This window comes from Gallinula chloropus, assembly GCF_964237585.1.
Source record: "Gallinula chloropus genome assembly, chromosome: 6".
NCBI classification, from domain to species: Eukaryota; Metazoa; Chordata; class Aves; order Gruiformes; family Rallidae; genus Gallinula; species Gallinula chloropus.
The window spans coordinates 23984939-24010645 of NC_140091.1; the positions used below are offsets into that span (position 1 = coordinate 23984939).

A 25707-nucleotide genomic window follows, 5' to 3' on the forward strand; every position below is an offset into this window, starting at 1 on the left:
TTACTTGAGTAACAGCAAAGGTAGCTGGAAACTGCAATTGACTTCAGATGGTCTTTTGTTAAAGACTGTGGTAACGGATGGAAAGATCCAATAAGCAGAATGGATTCTAAATCACATCTTACATTAAAAGCTTCATAATTAATGCATATTCAACTGCAAGCTAAAATTTTATTTGCTTTTCAATTATGGAAATGGACTGACAGGTTAGTTCAAATAAGCCATGTTAGGCTAGAGTGCTGCTCAGTAAAAGATTATTTTGCTTTACATACTACCTGCTGTGGCACTGGCCACAGCCAAGCATCCTCCAGTGCCACCAGTGACCTACAGCACTCAGTAGATAGGATGCTTTGACTGACAAACTGTACTGAAATTATTTCCTAAGAGAAAATATGATGTGCCCTCACAAAACTGCAGAATCAGGAGCTCCAAACTGTTCCTAAAGTCAGTTTAAAACCCCCAAAACATCCCAGTCACAGGAGTACAATGTTTTGCAAAAGAAGAAGAAAGAGGGTAAAGATGTATGAGGGAACTGTATGCACCCATGCACTAACATCAGTCCATCTATAAATGCAGTTGCTGAGCACACATATAAAGGGGATCATCTCAATGAAAAAACTGCTATGATGTCCATCTCATTCAAATTATTTATTACTCATCAAGAATAACACATCTGTAGTGCATTAAATCCTTTTCAAAGTTAGAATCTTCACATTCAATCGGATGTTTTGATTCAGGTAAAAAAGTTGAGAACAAGAATTACTTTTGTTAACATGTGTTTTCTTACTAATCAAAACACATTTCTCCTGAGAAAGCAGCTAGTGAATCTGGAAATACATCTGTAGGTTGATCCTAGAGGACTTCCCTACCTTTATGGCAGTGGAGGCAATTTGGATGTGGTGGAGCCTGCGCAGTGTGCTGTCCCTGTCGATGAAATAGGAGGCTGCAAGTTGGTGCAGGGTCTCCAGAGTCACCGCAGAGCTGTTCGTGCTGAGATCACTTCCTTCCGACCTCTTGCTCAGCTTCCGTTTGTCCACAAAAATTGTGAGTGACTCCTCTCCTGAGCAGGGAAACAGAAACCACAGACCCCATCAGTGACATGTGCAAGTCCCAGTTTGCCAGAAATAAGGGAGGGAAGTAGAAGTTTTCTGTAGTTGCTGCCTGATGTTGTTACCCCTACACAGACATTTCAGTGCCTAAACAGATGGACAACAGATACTATTCTAGGTGTGGTTTGTTTGGCTGTTCGTTTTTTTAATGGTACCTCATGAATAACAGCTATTGAGTAAGAAGCATTTATACCTAAAATACAATGACACTGGGGATAAGTCTGCTATATTAACTCCTATTTACTAAGAATATAGAGATATTCTGCAGATATTAAATATAAATCATGTACAAAATGTGTTTATATCCAAAGTTGCCTAATACCTTCATTTTTTAGTATTTTAGTGTAAAAGTTGAGATTTCTGGTTTCCTTTTTTTTTTTAATGTATATTACCTGATTGCTGAGGAAGATACCCCGTTACAGCTTATTATGAACAATCCTGTTATAAGCAATCTAGTGCTTTATAGTCAATTCAGAAATGCTAAGATGCCTGAAACCTGGTACATTTGTCTTTAGCCAAATTTATATAACAAAAATGTATTGAAATATAGAATATGAATGTTAATCCATTTCTTAAAAAAAAGGAAACATAAATAACATAAACATTTTACTAACTCCGAAGTGCTTTTCCAAAAGCAAAGAGAAGCTCCAGCATCTTATATTACAGATTTCCCACTCTTTCCTTTTCAGAGAGACACAGAGAAATACTATTGAGTTTAGAAATTTTAATTGCTGTAGCATTATTGAAAACAAAAGGTAAGCAGAAGCTTCCTTTTTTAACTAAGTTCTTAAAAGCATTCCAGATCAGACCTACTGATACTGTTAAATTTGGAGGGAAATTTTCATATTTATTGCTCATTTCACGGATATTTGTTTTCCCTGCATTTCATCCTGAGCAAAAGAATTCACTTATGTTTAGGCAAAACTCTTAGCTTCAGAAAATGAACTAGAAACACAATTTATTGGCTCAGTGTTTTCATCTGTGCAACGTATTTCTGAAGTAACTACAAAAAGACTTTTCTCACTTTGTGAGTCTGTGATTGGTAACTTGCATTCTTCAATGTTAATCTCCAATACAAATGATTCATATCATTACACCTGTATTTTAGGTGCTCAAGAACCCTACAGAATGCCACTTCCTTTTTCCTGGAAAGGGAGCTGTCCTCATAGGGTCCGACTTGCCACTTGTGCTCGTTTCATTGCTCACCCATCTGCTGCAGTGGCATTTTGCCCATTCAGAGGACTGGCTGCCAGCTTTGCATGGGTTTCTGTGCCAAAAGGTAATAACTGTAGAGGGGTAATATGTAGGATGAAAACATGACATCATCTTTAAAAGGAGATAAAGTTGGTGGTGAGCAATGCTACATGAGGAATGCATGCCTCCATGCAGGAGACCACATCTGTCCACTAATCTGACACATAACTACCTTGGCTTGCAAAAATCCATTTGCTGGTGGAGAAATAGTGCATTCCTGTTAATCAGTCTACCTTACAGTGCTTCCCGATCTCTCACAAATTCAGAGGACAGTCATGCCCTTCAGACGTTCCATAGGCAAAAACACCATTATCCAGGAGCCTCTTTTCTAATTAGACCTGCTGGGTTTGTCCAGTATGTTCATGTCAGCCTGGAAGGGACAGCTGCTTCCCAGGACAGCTGGCTATTCAGTGGAGCCTACCAGAGTTTTCACCACGGTATTTCTACTTCTCCTACGGTTTTATAATGGAACATTTTTGTGCATGCAGTCATCAAAGCAAGGATTAGTTTCCTGAACTGCAAAGAACCAGGAATTAAAACAGCCTCTGTAAGCAACAGGATTTCCCCATCAAGTGATCTAATCTTTCTGCTTTTATTTGACTACTGCCCAAACCTCCTGCAAAGCAGCCTAGGGCTGATGGGCAGGGCAGGTGTGAGCGCCCTGCGTTACTGCAGGTTTCTGCACTGTGTTTTGCTGCGCAGCCTGGGTGTGAGGCAGTGCTGGTCCTGTGGCCAGGTGGACATTTATTCACACTGTGCTGCACCCATGCCAACCGCCGTGAGCAGGAAAAGCTGGAAAAGCACAGCAAAGTGTGATGACTTGTGCTTTGAGAGGTATTTCTCATCGAAACCTGCTTTAGGTTGCAGCGCTCTTGGCATTCAACTCTGTCTATGCAATAAAACCTGCCTTTTCAATACATGCCCTGTGACTTCAGCCAGTATGGAAGGTATTTTGGAAATGAAAAGCAATAGAGTGGGCTGAGATTGGAGCCAGGGACCATGGGGTTTTTTGCAGCTGTTTGTGGAGCGATAAAGACACAGTCGTAACAGAAGGGACAACACAGGAACTCACAGGGGTAGAAAATGTATCAGTGACCAGTTCAGGTTGCACAAACAAGGTGCAAAATTTTACTAAGAATTTTCTCTCCACTTTTGCCTTTATCCAGAGGTCTTAGCTAGTGTATTTCGATTAAAGTGACTTTTGCAAGTTTGACTGGCTTTCCAAAGAAAAAGTAATGGATTGTAAGGTGAAAGAAAACAAGCCCTTAGTGTCAAAGAAAATCTCTGGAAATTTCAGGTTCTTTGTGTTTCATTAACAGGTATGTTACCCCATCTTGCTCTGGTTGTAAACCCTTTTGATTGACACCTATTTGGTGTTAGTAGAGATGGTGGGACAGCTTTTATTTCAACACAATCCCATTGAGTTTTATTACTAAAACAGTTTGGTTATTTTTCTCCCATCAGCAACATCTGTTCTCCAGGGGGCAGAGAACTTACCTGCAATAAAAACTCCTATTTCCAAAAAATCACTTGGAAAAGGACATTGTGGTGTGTTGCACTGCTTTGCATTGATTAAAAAATGCCAGAAAAGTGACCTTTGAACCCCCTCACAGTGATCACATCATCCTACTATCCTAGTCATGCTTGATCCCACCCTTGCTTGTGGCAGTTGCTGGTGGGCGTGTTTTGACAGGGAAGATCTCCTAGCACCCCCAACCTTGCAGGCTCCATCTCCACTCCCTGATGCTTCCTTTCTCATGCTCTGTAACCAGGTTGAAATGGTCTTGAATGTTTAGGTTGACTCAGTTTACATCAGATTACATGTCCTGAGGTTGAATGAAGGCATGCAGCTGGAGCAATGGGGCCTCCAGTGTAAGCATCACCTCAACTCTTTCTCCTTCTTCTGTTTGTACGGCATCTCAAACCACCGAGTCCCAGTTCATCACTGGGATTCTTATGCCCTGTGCTAATATTGTGTGCAATTAGGTAGGTTTCAAAAATAGTTGCTGTTTATAAATTATCTTAGAGATTCTGTAAGGTTTTAATCTGTCAGAGCTGATTTATCACTTGCTAGAAAAAGTGGATTAAACCCCAGGGAATTCCCCACTATGTGGAACTCAGGCATCCATGTAGAGTTGAAATCTCTTTCACACCCAGAACTCTGTGGTTTGTAAAGTGACATCATTGACTCATTTTTTATTTGTGGAAGGCAATTTGAGTTAATTTAGATTTTGAACTAAATTTAATTTTAATTTAATTTAGGGAAAATTAAACCCATGCCAAAAGAAACCCTTCTGTCACATTTGAAACATGGATGTATTTCTTTTCCTGGTTACACCATAAATAGGCTAAGAAGACATCCAAGCATTAGCTAAAACAACAGGTATGATTTAGAAAACTATTCAAGATTATGAATTTTAAGAGCTGAAAAGGATTAATGGCAGTGAAGACTAAGAACACATGTTTATTCAGCTTCAGATCTGAACAGAGGTGCTTCCCACAACCTCTCAAAGCAGTATTCCCTCTATATCACCACAGTCATGAGACAGTTGGACTTTCCTTTTTCAGGTTTAGAAGAAATAGCCAAAAAACATTTGGTAATGTTCACCATAACCGAATGATTGGTTCAAGAAATTAGCAGTCACTGCACTGATGCTTTATTACCATGTAGCTGCTGTCCCTGACAGATACGCATCGGGGGGCAGGAGATGGACATGCACACTGTAGAGTGACCTTGGCACAATATATACTAATGTTCCCACAAGTCCTGGAATTTCCAAGCTTATAACTTAGCCTAGATATTTAATTCTTTCTAGGTTTATCTGAACATATTTTCCAGGATTTGTATTTATAAGTTAAAATCTTCAGCTGAGAAAAAGACTCTGCACTGATTTTCAAAAAATAGAAGTGTGAAGTGAAATAAAATAGTTTAGAGGAATTGAACTAGACTGATAACCCATGCATGGCCATTTAAATATAAGACTCCTAAACAACAGTTTATAAATGTCATTCAGAAATTAGAAATTAATTTTGTGTGCATCTTAAAACATCTTCAGGAATTATTTAAATAAAAAATGCAAATCACCATCATTGAGATGGTAGAATTTGAATAATACTATAACAACTGTAGCTAAATATAACTGTCTATTGAAGGAGTAAACATATTTTGTTATAGATAATAATACATATTCATATCATTTAAATATTTAGTGCTATTTTCTGCCTCAATTATTGAGAGATTGTTTTTCTGCACCCACATCTTTGTAGTGATTAAAGGATTTTATACCTTGATGTTTTGGATTTTCTTCTGTAGACCAGGTAGTGGTAGGAAAATGAGTGATCTAAGGAGTTCCCATCACTTCATGTCACAAAGTGAGGAAAGAGTAATGAAAGGATAACACTCAAAGGCAGATATAGCTGAGCATCATCGACAGTCATCTACTTACAGCTCTCTTTTCATTCACATACATAAATCTTACAAAGGTATAAAGGCCTTTGTGCTATGAATTCCTCAAAAGTTTCTGGTTAAATAGAATGCCACAGCTAGAAGAGCTGTAAAAAATAGAAAAAAAAAGGTTTTAAAATGTTATGCTTTTGTTATAAAATATATCCTTGCACTAGTGGAAAATCTGTTCATGTGTGGCTCACAGAACATGCCATTAAGGTTTTATCAGGTCATTTTCCCAAACTTAAACACATGGAAGTGTATAGTTCCAAAAACTATATAAATTAATGCCAGGCCAGATGTGGTATCATTTCTGTGGTTCCAGTGAATAGCAGTGCATGTTAATTCCATACATGCCATCTGGTTTTTGGACTTTGTAATTTTTTCTTCATTGAGTAGATGGGGAGAAAAAAAAAGGGATTGGGTTTTTTTTTCTTTCACTCCTCATCCATAATCTTAAATTCTAGGAAATTTACATACCTGGGTGAGGTGTTTGGAAGTCTGATGTTAAACTTTCAAATTTCTTTCTCACATCAGTTTTTTGGGACTGAACTCTCCCTCCCTTGTTTGCAAATACTTTCTATCCTGCCTCGAAAGAAGTATTACAGAAAACAAAGGTCATACCAGCAGTTAGTGTAAATGATAATAAATCCTCCAGAGTTCATTGAGATTCACTGGTTTACAGCGCCTGACGCTTTCTCCCATCTCTGGCCACAGAGTGATACACTGCTCCAGAGGAATATTAATCAGGGAGAGAAAATCTGACCCTCTTCATTCAGCGTGTGGAACAGTACAGGTATAATGACCAGACTCCCTTGCAGTACTGTAACTAGTGGAGAGGAGAATGACAAGAGGTTGAGGTGAAGCTAGTCTGCTGACACCTGTTAAGGTTGTCTGTTATAAAGACAAAGCTACCTATTTTTCTTTTGATTTTCAAGGCCTTCAGCACTATCAAGAGATATTTCCTGACTCAGAGAGATGAATGTATTGATGGTATTGGAATGAACACTGCGGAATTAGGACTGACAATAGCAGTAAAAATAAATCAATTTCTCTCCAATGTTTGAGATAGATTGCCATTTAGCCAATTGCCTATAAAGGCTCCAGTTTCATAAAAGCTATGACAACCTCCTGCAAATCCATTTATTCAGAGCAGTTACCATGTTTCCAGATGCAAGGAGGATTCAGTTCTGATGTCCTACATGTTCCTCTTGCGAAGCGCCCACATCAGACTCCCATCACCCAAATGCCTGGGGCAAAGGTCCATCATTTCAGCATAGTATGGTAGTTATCTACGATTTCCTCATCACCAAGTCTGTTGGTTTGCTGAGCAGCCTTTACATCCATACGTAAGAACAGCATTAAAGTGAATGCCTTTCAAGTGGGATCCACTGATATTTTCATCCTCCTACATTTATCCCACAATGGTGTGCTAGACTTCACACCATCTTCGTTCTGAAGCTCACTGCTGCACTCTATTTTTTGTAAACCACTAAAGTGTCCAGCTGCTAATGTTCTTTTATATTATTCAGCAAGCTGGACCTTCATTGCACCATGCCGTATGCAAGCAAAAGCAGAAAGTAGAAATGCAGAACAAAAGAGGGAAAAAAAGTAATACTGTGTATTGTCTCTCATTCAAAGGAGAATATTTGTTTTTTGGAAATGCTAGTTGAAAGCTGATAAGGAATTTAGAAATACATTTCATAGAGTCAGAATATAATTTAGCCTGGAAGGGACTTCTGGCGGTCATCCAGTCCAACTCCCTGCTCAGAGCAACTCTAATTAAATGAGATGCTCAGGGTCTTGTCCAGTAGAGCCTTCTCTCACCTTCAAGGACGGGGTTGGCTTGATTGAGTCCTCTCTTGCCTTTTCCCTAAAGCTGTTCCAGTCAGTCCTGGCTGGGTTGTGTAAATCTGCACCTTTGTTAATGCAAACAGGGTATGTCTTGCCCTAAACAAGAAGAAATTTCCTCTGCTCCTACTGATGGTCCTGCCCACCACAGCATCCCCACTTGTGCACAGAATTTAACAGATATGAGCAGCCACAGCTCTTCTTTTTCAGTGGATTAGACACTGCAGAGCCCCAGCACAGAAGCAGGAGTTACCCTTGTGCACAGGCACGTGACCTTGCCCAGGAACCCACTGCTCAGTCCAGTGTTTGCCTTGCAAAAGGGTCCGTCTATCGTGGACCTTGAAGCTGCTCATTATGGGCATTTGGCTTCTGTCACAGGACGATACAATTTCCATCACAAACAGAAGCAGTGAGAAATGTCATTTTCCACATTATCTTGTGGCAGCAAGAAAAACAGAACTTCCCTAAGTTCCCGTTTCAGGATGTCCTCAAGGGGAATATTTCTGTGTTTGTGGGGAAAGGCTGGGAACGTATCACAACCAACCATGTGTGAGAGTTCCCTTTATGGTCAAAAAGGGATATTCATGAAAGCCAAATGGTCACAGAGGCACACAAATCTTCACACAGGATTGTTTGTTTGCCAAGCTTTCCTTTATGTCCGTGAATACAGATGATTTGGGATTCATTAAATAAAAGTGCTATGCACACTCAGTTTGGTCTGCTTTTAAGGAGCTACACAAGTGAGAAAGATTTCAGAATAACCCAACCTGTAATTAAAGTGAAAGTACGAATATATTATTGAGAGAAAAAAAAAAGTCTAATTGCATATTAATAAAGTATGGACAAGCATCTCTGGGAATCCCTGTTCAATCTAGCCCAAAAATGAGAACTAAGGCATACAGGGAAGCACAGGGTTATTAGCTACCTCATGAAAGCATTCTTAGAAATTACTAATTCCCTGTAATTATTTTAATTGAACCAATTTTTCAAAGTATTCAGCACCCATCCAAAGATAATGGAAGGCAGCAGGTGTGCCTGAAATCATGCCTAAAAATTGAGGCTAGGGACCTAAATCAAAGCCATCAAAGTTAATACAAAAACACCCTTTGACTTCATTAAGTGTTGACAGAGCCCGGAAGTCAACACCATCCCCCTGTGAGCGGAAAATTTTTGCAAGCTTGTGGCAGCTACTGTGTCTTACAGCCTTTGTGAGGGAATCTGAAGGGGAGTGAGAAAAGGGTGTCCTTACTCCAGTTCCCCTGCAGCAAATCCTGAGGCTTTGGGGATAATACCGAATGTTTAAGCTACAATTTTCAGTTGTCTTCCAAAGGACCATATTCAAGTTTCAGTTTTTAGTAAGGGACACGTACTTCCTAAGAGGTATCAAGTCTGCAGCTCTTTTGTCCTCAGTGTGATACTGGTGCTTTGTCCTTTTAAAGAGCAGCTATTATTGTGCTAGACTGCTTTCCCTGAGTTGTTATGTCTAATTTCAACTTGAAAATGAGTTCCATCATTTAGCTGTTGGAACTGAAAGTTGTGCTCGTTAATAATTTGCAAATGGCCAATAATACTAAAAAATACTATTTGCTATCGGATAATCACTGCATTAGGATTCTTGCTGCAGCCAAATATTTCGTTATTATGCATTATATTTTAAGATTTCTTGTCTTTCACTTGTTAGTTTTTCATGTGCGGTCACTTGTAAAAAGTATACTATTTGTATGTTAGAAAAATGCCGAGATTTTAAAGGAAAATCTGGGAATTTTATTCCAAATTGCTGGTCTTAAAACTCTAATGTCAGTGGATTTCCTGTAGAAACACTAGCTTCTAAAATTATGATAGGAATTAGTTCTTTAGTATTTTAGATAACTACGGCAAGACAGAAATTCACCTTGTTTCTAGAATGGTCTTTTTCAAAAAGGAGCTACTGTGAGCTATTTCAGTTGTTACATATCTCAGATACCAGCCAAAAGACAATAGGAAGGCTGTCATTTCCTAAATATATGGTTAAAATTCAGTTATGAAATGTATTAAAGAGAACCATTCCTCAGGTGAATAAAGGATTTTGACAAGACTGTCCTGCTGGAAGGATACTCAATCACCAGAATTAACTTCAATATAATCACCCACCAAGGGATAAAGCTGCATTTTTAAAATGTCAGTTCATTTTGTAATGCCTAGATGGGTAATCGCAGGTACTAATTATCTTTCATTGTGAACAATTTATGCTCTCTCTTGAACATTAGGCCCCTCCACTGGATTTCTTCAATCCATTTGGTGACTGGATCACAATTATGCATAGACTATCCTTTCTAAATTAGTCTGCAGGGATTTAGAGCTGCAGATTCCATTAAGTTAACAGGAATCCCATGTAAAAGCCTCATCATCCCATTTTGAAACTTTTAGTCCCATTGGTTAAGTGGATACTAGTCCTGAACATGGCAAAGTGACAATAGAGGAACTTCCCAGCGGTCAAAGTCATTTAGAAGTCCCCTAGCTGAAAAGATTTGGTGAAAATACTTGTTATTATTTTTCTTACTTCATCTCTGCAACACTGTAAGGGATCAAGATACTCATGTAAATTTTTATTATGCAAATTATTAGAAGGGCCTCTTACAGGAAAAAATGTGACTCTCCTTAACGACCTCTCAGTGAAGAGAAACATCCCCACCAGACACGGAGCGTGCACACCAGGAACCCAGGAAAAGTACCTCAGTCTAAGCAACATGATTTCTTCTCCTTTTCTCCCTATTTTTTTTTACACAGAATCAATAAAGCAACGTTTAACATCAGCAGAAGAAAGCTGTGAGACTTTTAGACAGACCCTGCTCCCATGCTTTAAAGTCCACGCCAGGGAGAGTCGCTCAGCCCAGCTGCAGGGACCAAGGCAGTCCAGTTACAGCAAACTCAAGCACAACATTTCCAAGCATTAACCCTACCTCCCAAGGTAGCTGACAGCAGGAAATGTGTTCCATATTTCTTGATAAGGTTTTCTGTGATCTGCTGAAGGGTCGGGCGGCGTCCGAGTAGCCTTATGTTACGGAAGAACTCAGGGGCAAGAGGCAGAGGGGAGCCAAGGAAATTTCTTCTTTCCACAGCAAGATTATTTACTTTCCAGCGGCCAAACTCTCTGCAAAGCAAAACAATTCTCATTCAGGAATGTGTCATTCAGACAAATGTTCTTCATTTGCAAACTACTCTGCTCTGTTGACTAGCTGGGGGCAACTAGCTGGGTCTTACAACAGGCCTTGACAGTGACACTCCGTCATGTGTTACAGGCAGAAAGGAGTGTTGTTTATTAGAAGCAAAGACAGTGGGCCATAGCAAAATAATTGTTCAGAAACAAATAAATAAAAAATAATCCACTGAGAATACGGCTGTTCCCATTGTTTACATTTAGGTTCTGATGTGAATACAGCCTTAGAATGATCAGATTTGCTAGAGACTGAAGCTAAATTAATAATTGCCCAAAATTTGGACCATTTGCAAAAAGCGTTTTCATTAGCACAAAGCATATTTTACAAACATTTCAAGCAGCAGCACATATTCTTTGCTTTTTGAGAAGTTGTTTGCCATAGCTTGCCAGTTTGAACAATTAGAGAAACACTATTACCACACATTTAGACTTATATTTCCAGTTTTCTGTACCTTTGTCCTCCATTTTGAGGAAATATGCAGATATAGGTCCAACTTCGAAAAACAGATTACTTCAGTTTCAGGAGGGATATAAATTAATTCAAAGACTTGTGCCTTTCCCCTCCTCAAAATAAATCAATGAGGCAGGGAAAACAAACAAGTCAATTACATTCCAATAAACACATCTTTTATTCATTTACTTACCAATTAAGATAGCAGATAGAGTTATTAGTGGAAGGACTCGTCCTCAGATGCAGCATTTGCAACATCTTTGCTTTAGCAAGGTACAACAGTAGCTGCTTTAGTTACAGACTTGAGTACAGTGAAAATTTAAGTCCAAGGCAACCTCTGGACTATGGTTTAGCTACCACTTTGGGGAATCACTTGCGTGGTTACGTCAATTATGATTTCCCTTGGATAAGGTTGTAGGAAGGCAAATAGAGTAGAGAGCTGGAAAGATCCTACTCAAGGTCCCAGCTAAATATAGAACAGAGTTCGTTTACAAAATTAACACAGAAGACAAAAAAAATCAGGGCTGCATCAGGCAAATAAGCCCTTGAGAGGTATCTGAAACAAAGCAGTTGCCTGTGGGTGACTGGGATGAGAGGTGTAATACATAATCTAAATTGATATTTTTAGTTCTTTTAAGGCTACAACTATTAGTAAAATCCAGATAAAGACATTCTTGTACAGCCCTCCTACTTTCCAGCATCTTCCAGATTCTCTTACAGATCCAAACTGTCTTATCCCCAGTGCAGCTTAGATGTACAAACATTTGTGCAGCACCTGTGAATTACCTTTCCTCTCAGATAAATTCCTGCAGATGCAATTTTTCATCAAAACCAAATCTGAACTATAATAGAAATATCTTTATGTAACATACCTGAAATATAATGCAATTTACCAGCCAAGAGCAGGAGACTAAACAGATCCCTACAGCTTCTCAGAGACTGCACACCAGCATTGTGCCTAAATTTGTATTTGCAAATCACTATTTCATAGGTGTGTGTGGTTTTTTCAACTTAATTGTCAGGTTTTAAAGTTTTCTCTCAGAAATTCACTTTCATTTTAAGAAGCTATAAAACCAATAAACTTTCTTTTCAACCTTTTTGGAACTACTGCATATTTATGGAAGAATATGAGGGAAAAGGAGAGACAATTTTTTTCTGTCTATATAATATTCATTGTATAAATTGACCACATTAATGCAGGCTCAGTTAATTAGCCAGCACTGTAAATGTAATTTTCAATGTTTTTTTTTCAATTATTACAAAAAAGTAATAAGAAAACCATATTTTTATTAATTTTAAATTCTGTGCTTTCTGGGCGTATTTGAGTGGAGGGTTTTATTTGAATACAGGTCAGTTCTTTTTCCTGAACTGACCATCAAGACAGAATTGCTTTGACAGCAAGAAAAGAATACAAGCTTTATAATGTAAAATATTCATTTTTATAGTATGATTAGATCTTTTCTTCTAAATTTGCTATCTGATTATTTGTCCGTATCAAAAATGAGGTTCAAACACAAGAATAACAGAAAAGTTACAATTCTTATAGAAGCTACTTTGCTGTTACTCTTCAATCGATTTTCATTGTCAGAGTTTTTAAGGACAGAGAAGACCACCATAATCCTCTCATCTGCCCCCTTTTTAATGCAGTCAAAGGAATATCACCAAATGACTTTGCTGCCTCTGTCAGCTGGTTTGTGACTGAACAAACCACCTCCCCAAAAAACTCTTGTTCTGACTTAAAGGTGATGCTGAAGATTATTCAGAAGTTCTCAGCACCCTGTTGCAGTATTTTACTCCAGAGAGTGCATTCTCTTTTCAGCTTGAACGTTGCCAGCTTCAGTTCCCAACTGCTGTAGTTTTTAACATATGGCAGGCAGATTAATTTTTTTCTTAATATTAGGTAGACTCTGTGTAACTGCTTACAACCCTTGTCTGAATCTCCTTTTAAACTTGGGCTAAGCAGATTGCTTTCTTTTGTGTTTCTTTCTGAACTGTGGGTTCAGATGATATGTCTCACAGCTCTTCTCCAAGAGTGGCAAATGATTTCTTGGAGCAGTAAAACCACAGACAATAGTCTCATCCATGCTGAATTCAGAAACACTTCCAAGTCCTCCTGTTCTACTACAAGTCCTTTATTTATTGAACTCAGGGACCAGGTTATTCTAAGACCAGGAGAAACTGTTTTGGCTCACTTAGGCAAATCTGAGTTCCTTCCACAGTTTTTTTTTTGCTGTAGAAATCATGGTTTTGCTGTATTTTATGCTATTTCAGGGACAGGGGATAGGATAATGCTTTTGTAAAAGTTTTGGCAGTCTTTTTTGATTCAGAGCATACCAATAGAAACAATTACTAGTGCCGCAAGAAATCATCTTCTGAAATTCACTGCTGAGGAAACGGGGAGTAAAATATGGAAGGTGGGGAATTTTTGGTGTTGTTTTGTTTTGTTTTATTTTTTGTTTTACGATGACAGTTTTATTACTCTTCCACAAGCTGAGCTGGAGCCTTTAAATAACCTACAACCCAGATATAATATTGTCCTGGAGCCTTTCTTAAATTAAGTAATTTGGAATATAGAGAAATTAAGACCTAAACCCTCTGGAACAGACAAGCAGAAACTTCCTCTCTAATGTTAAAAGAGGCACATAGGATGCCAAAAGTGAGCTGCCTCACTGCAGGAGTGGTGATACCTAGATGTGGACAAGCAAGAAGTGTAACAGCTTCTCCAATAGGAAACCTCAAAAAAAAATAATTCCTCAGAAGTAACTGGGTTTAAGAGTGCAAAGTGTAGGAGCAGGGAAGTCTGGACTGAAGTTCAAGGTAGGGCGTTCACTCTTCATTATTTCTAGCATGTTGAGTAAGGAGGCTTTCACAGACGCTTTCTGGGTAGTAGGTCAGAGTCACTAGTAACTGCTATCCTGAAATTAGAGTTAATTTCTCTTTTCTGAAATTCCACTACAATTATAGCCTTAGGTTCCTTTTATAGGAATTATAGAAATATATTTAAATATCTCTACATGTAAGTTCACTTTCTTCTCTTGGTTCCACCTTGCAAGCAGCAGCATATTCTCTCCAATTTCCTTTTCCTCTCTCTTACCACCCAGTAAAGCTCAAACTTTATTTACTTCTTTGCCTTGCAGTTGTTCTCTCTAACACAAACTCTCCAGCCCTCATTGATTTTTGTACCAAAAGTGTGGTATTCTCTTTTTGAAACCATGTTCCTGTCCACTGCCAAAGGCAGACTCGCAGTCCTGACAGAGTTAATGATCTTCTTTGTACACAAAGTCCTGCCTTCCAAAATCACTGGAGTACCATTCATCAGAACACCTCCCACAGAATAGCATGGCATCAGAGCTGGCTGCTGGTCAAGAAAACCAATTATACACAAAATACAGACACTAGAGGTATTAGAAGCTTATTCTTTCCTCCTCTTCTTCTTCTTCTCCTGTGGAAGAGCCAGAACTAGCAGCTGTCATGGTGCTATCAAAAAGCTAAGATATAATAGCAGGTGGTACAGCCCGTGTTGCCCATCTATTTCCAGCCTGAGCAATGTGTTAACCGTTGGATAGAGTTCTGCAGCACACAGGGCAAAGCCTGTTGTTGAGAAAGATGATGGCTTTGAGTTCCTGGACTCATACAAGAGAGAGGAAATGATTCCGTCTGGCTCCTAGGATGAACCCTGTGAGGAAACTGTGTTATTAGCATAAGCAGTGCCAGAGGCCACAGGCAAAATTCTCTCCATCTTTCTACATATCAGAACCATGGATTTATAGGTTCAGCCAAAAGTCTGTTTCCTGGCTGGTTGGCTACCATACAGGCAAGAGCCCTGGAGCCTAGCAGTGCCCATGCTGATGAGCTGCACTGTGTGCATTCATCTATCTGCTGAATGGGGTTTCCTGCCACTTCGTTAGAGAAAGTTAGGTTGGAGAATGATCAGTTAGGTAGCCAGCATGGGGTAAAAACAAGCACAGTTTAAATATACAGTTTTCATTTCAACACATTTTATTATTTCCTACTAGTTTTTATTTGTCCATGACATTCAAAGTGATGTTTAATCTCAGAATAATGTTCTGACCTGAAACACCCTTTGTGAAAGTTGTGGATATGTTTTCTTCTTGAAAGAAGCTTAAATTGCAACTGAGTCTGAAAGTACTTCTAGGGCAGCAGGCCAACAAGGGTTGTCAATGTCTCTCTTGAATTTCAAGCCATGTCCTTTTCTTTTTTATTTCAAATGTGTATATAAATTCTACATTTCATTCTACCACTATGTTCATTTCAATAGATTTTAAATTATATGGTATGGGAAGATACAGGGAAAGCTCTATATAAAATACCTAGTTGAAGGAAATTTTACAAAATGCCATTGTATTCTAAAATTGGAGTGTGGGAAGACTTGAAATGGGAATATGAACTCTGTTGTTGCAGATTATTAAATCAGAGCCTACAAAGAGGTTTACAGCAAGTCTGATGGATTCTTTCTAACCACAACAGTCTCTCCTGAGGTTAGCCAAACACAAAACGGAGCCCAGAAAAATTAGCAGTGTTAGGCTTTATTGTAAGTAACTTAGGTGTTTTATACAGTATTAGTACCAGTAAGCATAATTGTTAATGAACAGCAATGTGGCATAGTTTGGAAAGCACTATTGGAAAACAAACTTTCCATAATTTTTAGTACCGTGGAAGTCCTCTGAGTTTCTTTCTCTTAATGTTTGCTAAATGAGACAGTTCCACTCTCGGATGGTGAGAAGGTGACTGCTTCAATTGGGCTGGAATGACAGTAAAGCTCTGAAGCCAAAGTTTCCCATGCAGCTGCAAGTTCATCTGTTGGCAGAGCAGCTCAATGGCAGAATATATCTGGTGTTTTTTCCACCTACTTTCTTTAAAAGTCTGAGGATTTTTCAATGCCTGAGGCCACAGCATGAATATGGCCAAGATAGTATAAAATTAAACTACTACCTTATTAAAGTTCAGAAGAAAAAGGTCAATGCAACGTTGTAATGGTCATGATTTGCATCATGCAGTGAGCTGTGACTGGGGCTTATGCAAACTGCCATTTGCACAGATACAAAGCAAAGGCAAGCTCAACTGGCTCTGATAGGGGTCATAACACTATCATCTCCATTTCCTCTGTCCCGTTCAATGCAAAAGCTATGTATAGCAATGGCTGTTAGGGAGAATTGTACACAGGCTAATCCCTCCATGAGAGGCAGGCTCATGGGGAATTGTGCTACTCCTAAAGACTTTATAGAAGAGGATCCCATAGCAGCAATATCCCATTACCATGAAGCTACATCAACATGTGGTAGGGAAAATACTTGCTACCAGAAAAAAGAAAAACAGAAGAAAAGTGGAGGGGAAGGTGATGGTGGGAGATAGAAAAAGGAAAAATTGCCTTTTAAGAAGAAGAGTCACCCAGCTGTGGACAGATCCAGAACCATGTAAGGTTTGTGCCATTCACAGATTTTCAGGTAAAAAAATTCTCAATACCAGCACAGATCATAGAACTTTCACAGAACATTTGAAATCAGTTAATGGAGAATCTGCCACAACCTTTACTAAATCTTTTTTAGTTGACTATTACTATTCAAGGTGAAGATGAAGGGAATTAGTCATATATTGACTAAGCAGCCTTCTGAAAACGCCTGCCTTTTAATAGAAACATGATAATAAGGACAAACACTGAAATATGGACAAAGTAAGCAACAGCTTCCCTTGATGGGAAGAAGCAGACCAACATCTCTTACAACTGTCGATTATCCAGGCACAATGATTGAAAAAAAAAAAAAAAAAAAAAGATGTAATAAGCTTCTTTTAAACCTATTTCCCCATTGCTGAAATGGAATGTATTTCTTCACTAACCATATCTTCAAAATTGTCTGGCATTTTCTCTAACTCTTAGTTAAACACATATCTATATTCTATATTATTACTTGTATTTATAGTTTTTCCATCTTATAATGAATAAACACTATCATTGGGATTTCTTTTTATCATAATATTCTATTCCTTTGAAAGATTCTAATAATATTTTTTCCTTCCTAATCTTTTTTCCTCTTATCAGTTTCCTAGCACTTGAATTTCTACTTCCAGGACTAGAACTAGCATCAGCTTCACTATCAACTTGCATTATGCATATAGGATATGCATAAGTGTATAAACACATTTTAATTTAAAATAAATAAATATTATATACCTAGAATGCCTATGAATGTATTTCTCTTCAGACAACTTATAGTCAGATTATTTTTTCAGCTACTGTGACATAAATGATTTGAAACATCTCACATCATCTTGGATATAGAAGGGTTTACTACACAAGAGGAAAAAAGCTGGCTTTCCTTTTATCCATGTCTGATACACATTTAGCCTCTGCAACATATGTACCAAAGAACTCCTCCTCTCATGAAATCTGAGAGGGACTTGTTTTCTGTCTTGCCTGTAGTTTGTGATATGCTTCCAAACACACTTGTGAACATTCATTCATTCATTCCTTCATTCCTTCATCCATCCATCCATCCATGACAAGGATTACATTGCAAGCAAATAATCCATTGGTTCTACATATAATAATTAGTTGCAGAGCGGAAATGGAGAATTCCTGGTAAAACCTACCTACCCTTTCTTCTACTATCTCTGAAAAAGACAACATAACTGGGAGGTCTTTCTTACATAGATTTTACATATTTTCTTTATTTCTTCATCTATATTTAGATGTAGTCTGGCTAGTCGTTATTCTTTCCTGTTAATGACAGCAATAATACAGCCAGCTCAGTAATGTCACAAGTAGTTACCTATCCAATTCATTACAAAAAGCTTATATTTGTTTTTCCCTGCAAGAAGCTAAGTACTGATTTCATTGTTTGTTATGTGTCCAAGAGGGATGAGAAAACTGTTCATTCTTCCCTTGACAGTATCTAGACAGTCTCTAACACCATTTAGCAACATTGTTTCTACAGTGTTTGCAAGCTCAAAACATCCTTTTTCCCTGTTCACATCTGCCCACAGGAGTTATTTATTATCTAAGCAACAGGTTTTATGAAGGGGTGCATTTTCTTAGACTTGAAGACTAATGAAATACAAAACCTTCTCTGACTTGAAGATTCTTACCTTTTTTCTATTTTTTTTTTGTTCAACCATTACAAAATCTGATGTCTAAATTTAAATCTGGTGAAAAAGGTATAGATATAAATTTTATAAATGTGGTATAAAAACTGGGTTTTATGTGTTGCATAATTCACTGATCACCTTCACTCGGTTTCCCAGAGTATTTTCAGAGAAGAGGTATCTCACCTATAGCTAAAACAATAGGTAAGCTTTAAAATGGAGAAGTCTGCCTTGGATAAGAGGTTCTTGGTACAATAAGGAAAAGAGTTATGAGAAAGAGATGCAAAAAGGTGTATTTAGTCTTTTTGTCTAACATTAAAGGCCAATAGATATCATGGTCCTGTTCCTGCAGTTGACTGTACATGAAAAAACATATAAACTCTGGAGTGTTATAAGAAAACAACTCAGAAATTTCTAGAGGTCTCACTGAGAAGGAACTTCATGGATTTGAGTGTACTTGTCATTGCTTCAAAATCTACAAGAAAATCAGAGTTGCCTTCTTTCTCTTCTTGTCCTGACTAATACAATAAGACTGGAAGCAGATTTCCTGCAGAGGTAAGGAAGAAAGTTGTATCTGTGTTTCAGTGCATGCAATAACACAAGAAAATACAGTTTGTGAAGACTGAATCAGCATAAAGATCTGTTGGAGAAAATAAAACATAATCGAGCATTAATTGATTCAGTGTTGGAAGATACTCCCAGATGAATCACAGGGGAAACACAAACTGCTAAAATTCTTTATTATATGCTACAGTTTATAATCTCAAAGTTTTTGAAATGTTTTTTATTGCTATTTTTATAATTCATGTCTCAGAACTACACAAGCAACCTCTTGTACTGGGCAACAGAGAGACATAGAGACAAAACCAAACAGTGATAAATAATTTTAAATGTAAAGACAGTGCTGCGTATTCACCCTATTTCTCATCTGGGAAACAGAGTCATAGTAAGGGTCCAGAACACTGGGAGCACAGCCTCCTTCTGTCCCCTGTGCAGAGCGGACCAAAAAGGTTTATGATCTGGCTAGTGTGAGCCTTTGAGAGCTGTTTGCTTCCTTGCTTATTTCTTTGTTTGCTTGTTTCTGGGATGTTACTGATGTTCAGCATTGGCTTAGGCTCAATGCCATGGAAACACCAAATTCCTGTTCACTAAAACTAAAGGCTGATGTTGTTCTTGCCTGCCTGGGAAAAGATACCTTAAATGAATGGTCTCAAACTAAATATGTTTTCTCAATATATCCTCAAATATACTCAAACTAATAGTGATCCAAAGCCTTACCTACCAAGCTATACATAATGTCTAGACTCATTCCTTTTCCAGTAAGAATTTTGTGTAAACATAAATCATGTTCTATAGTGTAGATTATTTGGCTTATTTTCTATAGAATTTACAAGTGCATCCTTCCAACTAAGACTTTTTGCCATTGTTGTGGCACACGTGCCAGAAGCACTATTTCCAGCACTGAGAGTTGACACAGGAACTTGAATTTAAAAAGGCAGTTGTTCCTACCAACACTCTGGGATGAGGCTGGCTTTACACAAGGGTAAATTTCAGACATAGACCTAAATGCTGTTTTGATGCTTTGAAACAACAACTACACCGTTGCTGTTTGCAGAATTTCAGATTGTTTGAAGCAGTTGAACGTAAACCCAAATATTTTCTGAAAATACTTTGGCATGTTATTTGTTTGGTTATTGCTTAGCTCTTGGGGTTGTTACCCTCCTATCTAAATACTGCATCCCTGGGATTGCTCAGATCTCTACTTACACACACACAAAGTGTGTGTGAATAAGGACTCTTATTCAACATATAAATTGTTTCAATTTTATTTTCCACCACAACAAAGGATGCTTCTGTTTTAGCACAATGATTTGTATTAATTCCCAAATAAATCTTGAGCATGGTTTTATTTAAAATGGTCCTGGTGCTAACCTTATTTTCAAGTTGTACAAGTTGAAATATCTCTAAAGAACCAATGGAATAACCACAGTGAGCTGAGCAGAGCATCAGGGCAATAAACCTGTCAATATAGTTCCAGAACAGAAAGACAGAGTTTTCTAATGCACTCCACTATATAAAAGTGTTGAAAGGTAGATGAGTTACTAATGTCAACAGAAACTGTTACGCATTTAATTTTTAACAGTCACTGGTACATTTCATTCTACTTTCAGTCCTTCTTAAATAACATGGGTGTAGAGATTATACAAAGTGAAGAAAACTTGGAAACAAAACTTTCCAGATATGAGGACCTGTATAAAACTTGATAGGTCAGCTTGTAAAACGCCTTCTAATACATATGTTGGAGACTTTGTATGCAACTAGATCTATTCTGAAGCTCAGACTACATTAAGAAATATGCTGAATAAGCCACTTAATCCCTCTACAGAGTCCAAATATGAACTTTTTTAGGAAGCTTCAAATATAATGAAGCTCTATTTTGAACTTCACTGTTGTAAAATGTATGTATTGAGAACACATTATTATACCATTTCTGTGCATCTGCATTCATTTCATTATCCTTCACAGCACCTTTTTAGAAGAGGTCTGAGAAAGAATAATACAAGTGATGGTGGAAAATTTCAAGTAGGATATAAGCACCAATGGGAGATAAAATATTATTTATAATGTCATGTAATTATCATATACACTATAAATTTTATTTATAACACCATGAATAATGACAGTTTGGGAAGGAGTGAAACTTTATACACCTGGCAGAGGCTGGAACAAGAACTGCAGAAGAGGGATATTTTTTGCAAACAAGCAAGCAAAGCATTGCATGGCACATCCCCAAAAACCTTTAGCTGTAGTCATGGCTACTCTGCCTTTATACTAACATGGCTGAGCAAAATCCTATTCTGTATCACCAGTACCTGTATTAACAGGATCATCACTGTGCCTGAGCCAACAGCATCATCAGAAATAGTGGTTTGTTCATGTGAGTTAAGTGCCAGCTGAGGGCAGCTCTACTGGTGGATCGTCAGTTTGCTGAGGTCTGAAGCCTTCCCCCTCTCCTCTCCCTCATGAAACAGGAGTTTTAACATCTTTGGGAGGCAGCGTAAGCTATGCAGGCCAGTTGCAATAAAGAAGAGACATAATTATTGAACTCAAATTAGCAAAAATATGATTATTTATCTTCTATGTATATTTCAATTTGAGGTTGATTGGACAATGATTTCAGATTATTAGCCGCAATATAACAACTGTGCTTAAGACCCCATTGTTCTGGCTGCTATTCTGCCCCAAGCTGAAGATAATGACAACCTACATGAAAGTTAGAGTATTTTCATATAAATGCTGCTTAGGAGGAAGCAGAACACAACATGGCTGTATGAATCTAAAAACAGAGCCAAGATTAACTGGCTTTCGGCCATATGCCCAGCAGACATGATGGTATTTCTGTCCAACTTCTTTGTGTAAAAAGCAATGCTGGGCAATTACTGGGGATTCTGTTTTAGCCACAGTAAATTTAACCTTAGCTATTAATGTCTTGGCCAGGATGATTTCCATCCTATTGTAAAACACACCAGCTTTGCAATGCTGACATGAAAAAATACCAGTACACCTCCACAGTGTGTGCTGCTTCCCATAAATTGGGATTATATGTTAAATAGAGACCAGTATTTTATACATAACAAGGATATGTTATAGAAGATGAAAGATGTGTGAGGATAAATGAAGTAACTGGTACGTAGTCACAAACAATGGCAGTGCATTAGTACGAATCTGTGTAAGAAGGGGTCTGTCATGACTTACAAAGCCTTGCCTGTCTGTCAGCTTGAGTACAGCTCAATGTAGCAACAACGAAGCCAATATTTTTCCCATCTGATGGTGGTCTAGGTGCCCTTGCAAAGGGAACTCCAGCTGGAGTTCCTAGGGTAAATGTATATATCTCACAAATATACTACAAAAGGAAGCTAATGAACATATTCATAAATACTCTTACTGAAAACAATACAGCAAAGAGATAATTCCTGTCTCTGAAAAAGTAAGCTGTGGAATAACAGACAGGATGGTCAAAAACCTTTCACCTAAATGCTACATTTAAGCTGCTTGTGCGTTGAGCTGGCTTGGTACAAAGCCCTGTAACAAATACTGCAGCATAAGCAGTGCTTCACTCTTGAACCTGGGACTAGCTGAAACTATGCCAGAAATGGCAATAAATTAGGAGTAGGATTTAAGTCAATAGCCTAACAGCACAGGAACAGAAATCCCATTCTGTAAGACTCCTTGCCTAAATTTTCTTATAAGAAGTTCTTCGGACATAACCAAGGCTACAAAACCACAACCTCCCTATTTATCCTATACCTCCCTGTTCTGGGTTTGGATAGGATAGGGCTAATTTTCACCAGAAGCTGGGAGTAGACCCAAACTGGCCAAAGGGGCTATTCCATACCAATAACATCATGCTCAGCATAAAGGGGGACTGGCAGGTGGGAGGAGCACACAGCTCCAGGACACATGGTTTGTGTACAGCTGGGTTTCCAGACAGCTCTGAGTAGTACAGCCTGAGTTGTGGGGTTCAGTGAGAAACTGCTTTGTGTATCCCCATTTTTGTGTATTTTGTTATAAGTCTTGCTGTTGTTCTTATCCCCTCTCTTTGCTGTCCCAGTAAGCTGCCCTTATCCCAACCCAGGAGGTCTGCCTTTGTCTCCCCATTCTCCTGATCCCACCTTGGGGGACTGAGCGAGTGGCCACATGGTGCTCAGCTGCAGAGGAGGCTGAACCAGGACAATCGGTTTCTTCTCCACCAAGTAGGAAGAGGCAGAGGTGGAAATTTCTCTTGGATATCTGGCAGGAGTTCAAGCTCTGTGTCATCAGGGTTTAACAAATGCGAAGACAGACAGAATTATCCCCTTGATTACTTCTGCTTTTTGCTTATCCAAAACCTGACAGTTCTCTGTGGCTGAGATTTAATTCCCCTGACTACAGGGTCACCTTGTAGTGAATAACTTTCACCCTGGCAGGGGTCAGAGACATCCACATCCAGTGGTGGTCTTCAGCAAAAGTGACTTCACCCCACTGAAACCAAGCTAGAAAAAGTAGAAAAGCAGGTTTCAAAAAGAGATGTGCTTCTCCCACAGGAGCACTGGGTTTCCCCAGATATAGCCCTGGAAGTCAGAAGAGATGTGTTACATGGAGCCCATATACTGTTCTCTCTTTAGGGGTAAGCCGAGTTTGTCTTTGTGAAGGCTCCTCACTGAAATGTCATCTCTCCTGCTATAGCTGAGCTTCAGGGAAGTACACCTCAACACAGAAACCTATCCAGTACTCCAGCCTGCATTCAGGGTTTGGATTTTTTCTTTTCCCCAAGGAAGTGAAGGCACAGAGAATAAACAGATATCCTGGTCTGAATAGGAATAAGACCAAAATCTACCCTCAACAGAAAGAATGAGGAAGGACTCTGGATTCCATCATGAACCTTACATCCATTCAGCAGAAACTTGACCCTGCAGCAACACAGATAGGAATATACACTTTTTTCACCTCTCTAACCTAAATAAAATCACAAAATTCACTATTGAAATCCTTATTGGGACAGCAGATGATTTCATTTTCTCCCTGATTTTTCCTTGAAACAGAAATAAAAAGAATTACAGAAACTGTTTTTAAAAAAATACTTGATTTTTTTCAACTGTTGTTCCTATGAGGCATTGATGCATCATGTGAAAATTAACACAATTACTGAAATTGAAAGAAATTACAAGAAAAAAATATACTCACATCTTTAGTGTGACACTAAAGTTAATTTACTGAATCAACAAAAAGTTAAAAGTATAAAAGGTGAAAGTACTTAAAACAGTTATAAATCAAAGAATTTTCACACACAGTAATTTTTAATCTGTTTGTCCTCTCTCTGATTAATAGCTTAGCATACTTTGGCTTCTGTGAGAAAAACAGAGATAATAGTACTTAGGAAACATGCAAATTTCAGTTTTGTAATGGAATTTTTGTAGCATTCTGTATACATAGATGGCACTTTTACAACATAAATAAATAAAAGAGAATTTTGCAAAGGATGATTTAAGGCCAAACTTCCACAACACTCTCCTTTGTCACAGGAACTCTCTTGCCCCAGTAATCATCATAAAAACTATGTGCTACACATCATCTAGGAGTCTCTTTTGCTGCAATTTGAACTGTTAATATCCATCTACAGCCCCAAAAAATGATGAAGGTTTTGTGTAGCTTTCCATAGGAAGAGTCATTACAGTTGTTGGGTGAATGTAAGTGTAGGACCTAAATCTCTTTGGAGTATGTTATTAGTGATGCACTATCAAGTGAGAGGGCTTTTGTGTGTGGGATCCTACAGAAATTATCCTCAAGCTAGCCCTTTTCAAAGTCTTAATTGTTAAGTAGGATGAGAGAAAGTATATCTGTGACTAGTATTTTTTGAAGATTTTTAAAGACTAGAGAAATGGTTGAAAACTTTTTAAAAAAGGAGAAATGTGATAAAAAGGAAGGTACTGAGTTAGAAAAAGAACAAACACATACAAAATAAACAATCATGCAGAAATGTAGTAAAATAGATTAAAAACAATCCAGCTAAATCTGCTTGGGATTTGACTCTAAACATGGCAAATATATAAAAAAAAACCCCAAACATGACAACTTCCAGAGTTCTGCTCAGATTTCAGTGAGAATAATGCCCCCAGAGAGAGATAAAATACATATATGTGAAAAAAACCAACAAAAAACAAAACCACCAAAAAACCCCAAACCAAAACCGTTTAAATCCTTTTGAATACAGGCAGGAGATTAAAAAAGTAAAAGAAATTATTCGTTAAGACATGTTGGACTCTTTTTTTTAATTATTTTTTGCAACACAACGGTTTTATGATATGAAATGTGATTCAGAAACAGCTGACAGCATCACAAGCTTTTTGTGGGCACTTCCAGCACATTGTCTGTACATACTCCAGTGCAGGGGAGTCTTGGTCTGCTGGCAATTCCCAGCACACACATTACTAACAGTAGCAGTTATTTTGCCATCCCTGAGAAATGGTTCCTGAAAAGGGTGTAGAGACATTACCACTGAAGGGAAACAAAGAACTGTCAGGAAAAGACTTGGGTTCAATTAAATGCATGCAGGGTAAGGATTTGCTAGTAGCTGATACAAGAATATGAACTGAATGACATTTGAAAGTGCTAATTAGAATTGCAGTACTTCAGAAAGGGCTGATCATGTAATGGATGCTGCAGTATGCAGGGAGCTTTATTCTGGAGTGCCAGAGTGGAGCTGTAGTCTAGAGCTATGCAGCCAAGAACACTGTTTTCACTGAATATATCAAATATGCAGTAT

General features: G+C 38.2%; 1 protein-coding gene across 2 annotated transcripts in view; it reads right to left on the reverse strand.

The window, feature by feature from the left end:
* Positions 1-25707, reverse strand: part of BRINP3 (BMP/retinoic acid inducible neural specific 3) — a gene marked incomplete at both ends in the record, with an annotated part of 207321 nt that overhangs the window by 86166 nt on the left and 95448 nt on the right. The window contains 2 exons of one of the 2 annotated variants that reach the window (XM_084266494.1): positions 867-1057; positions 10596-10786. In XM_084266494.1, coding sequence (XP_084122620.1) covers positions 867-1057; positions 10596-10786 — 382 coding nt within the window. The remainder of the gene's footprint in view (positions 1-866; positions 1058-10595; positions 10787-25707) is intronic. The other variant, XM_084266495.1, reaches the window with a different exon arrangement.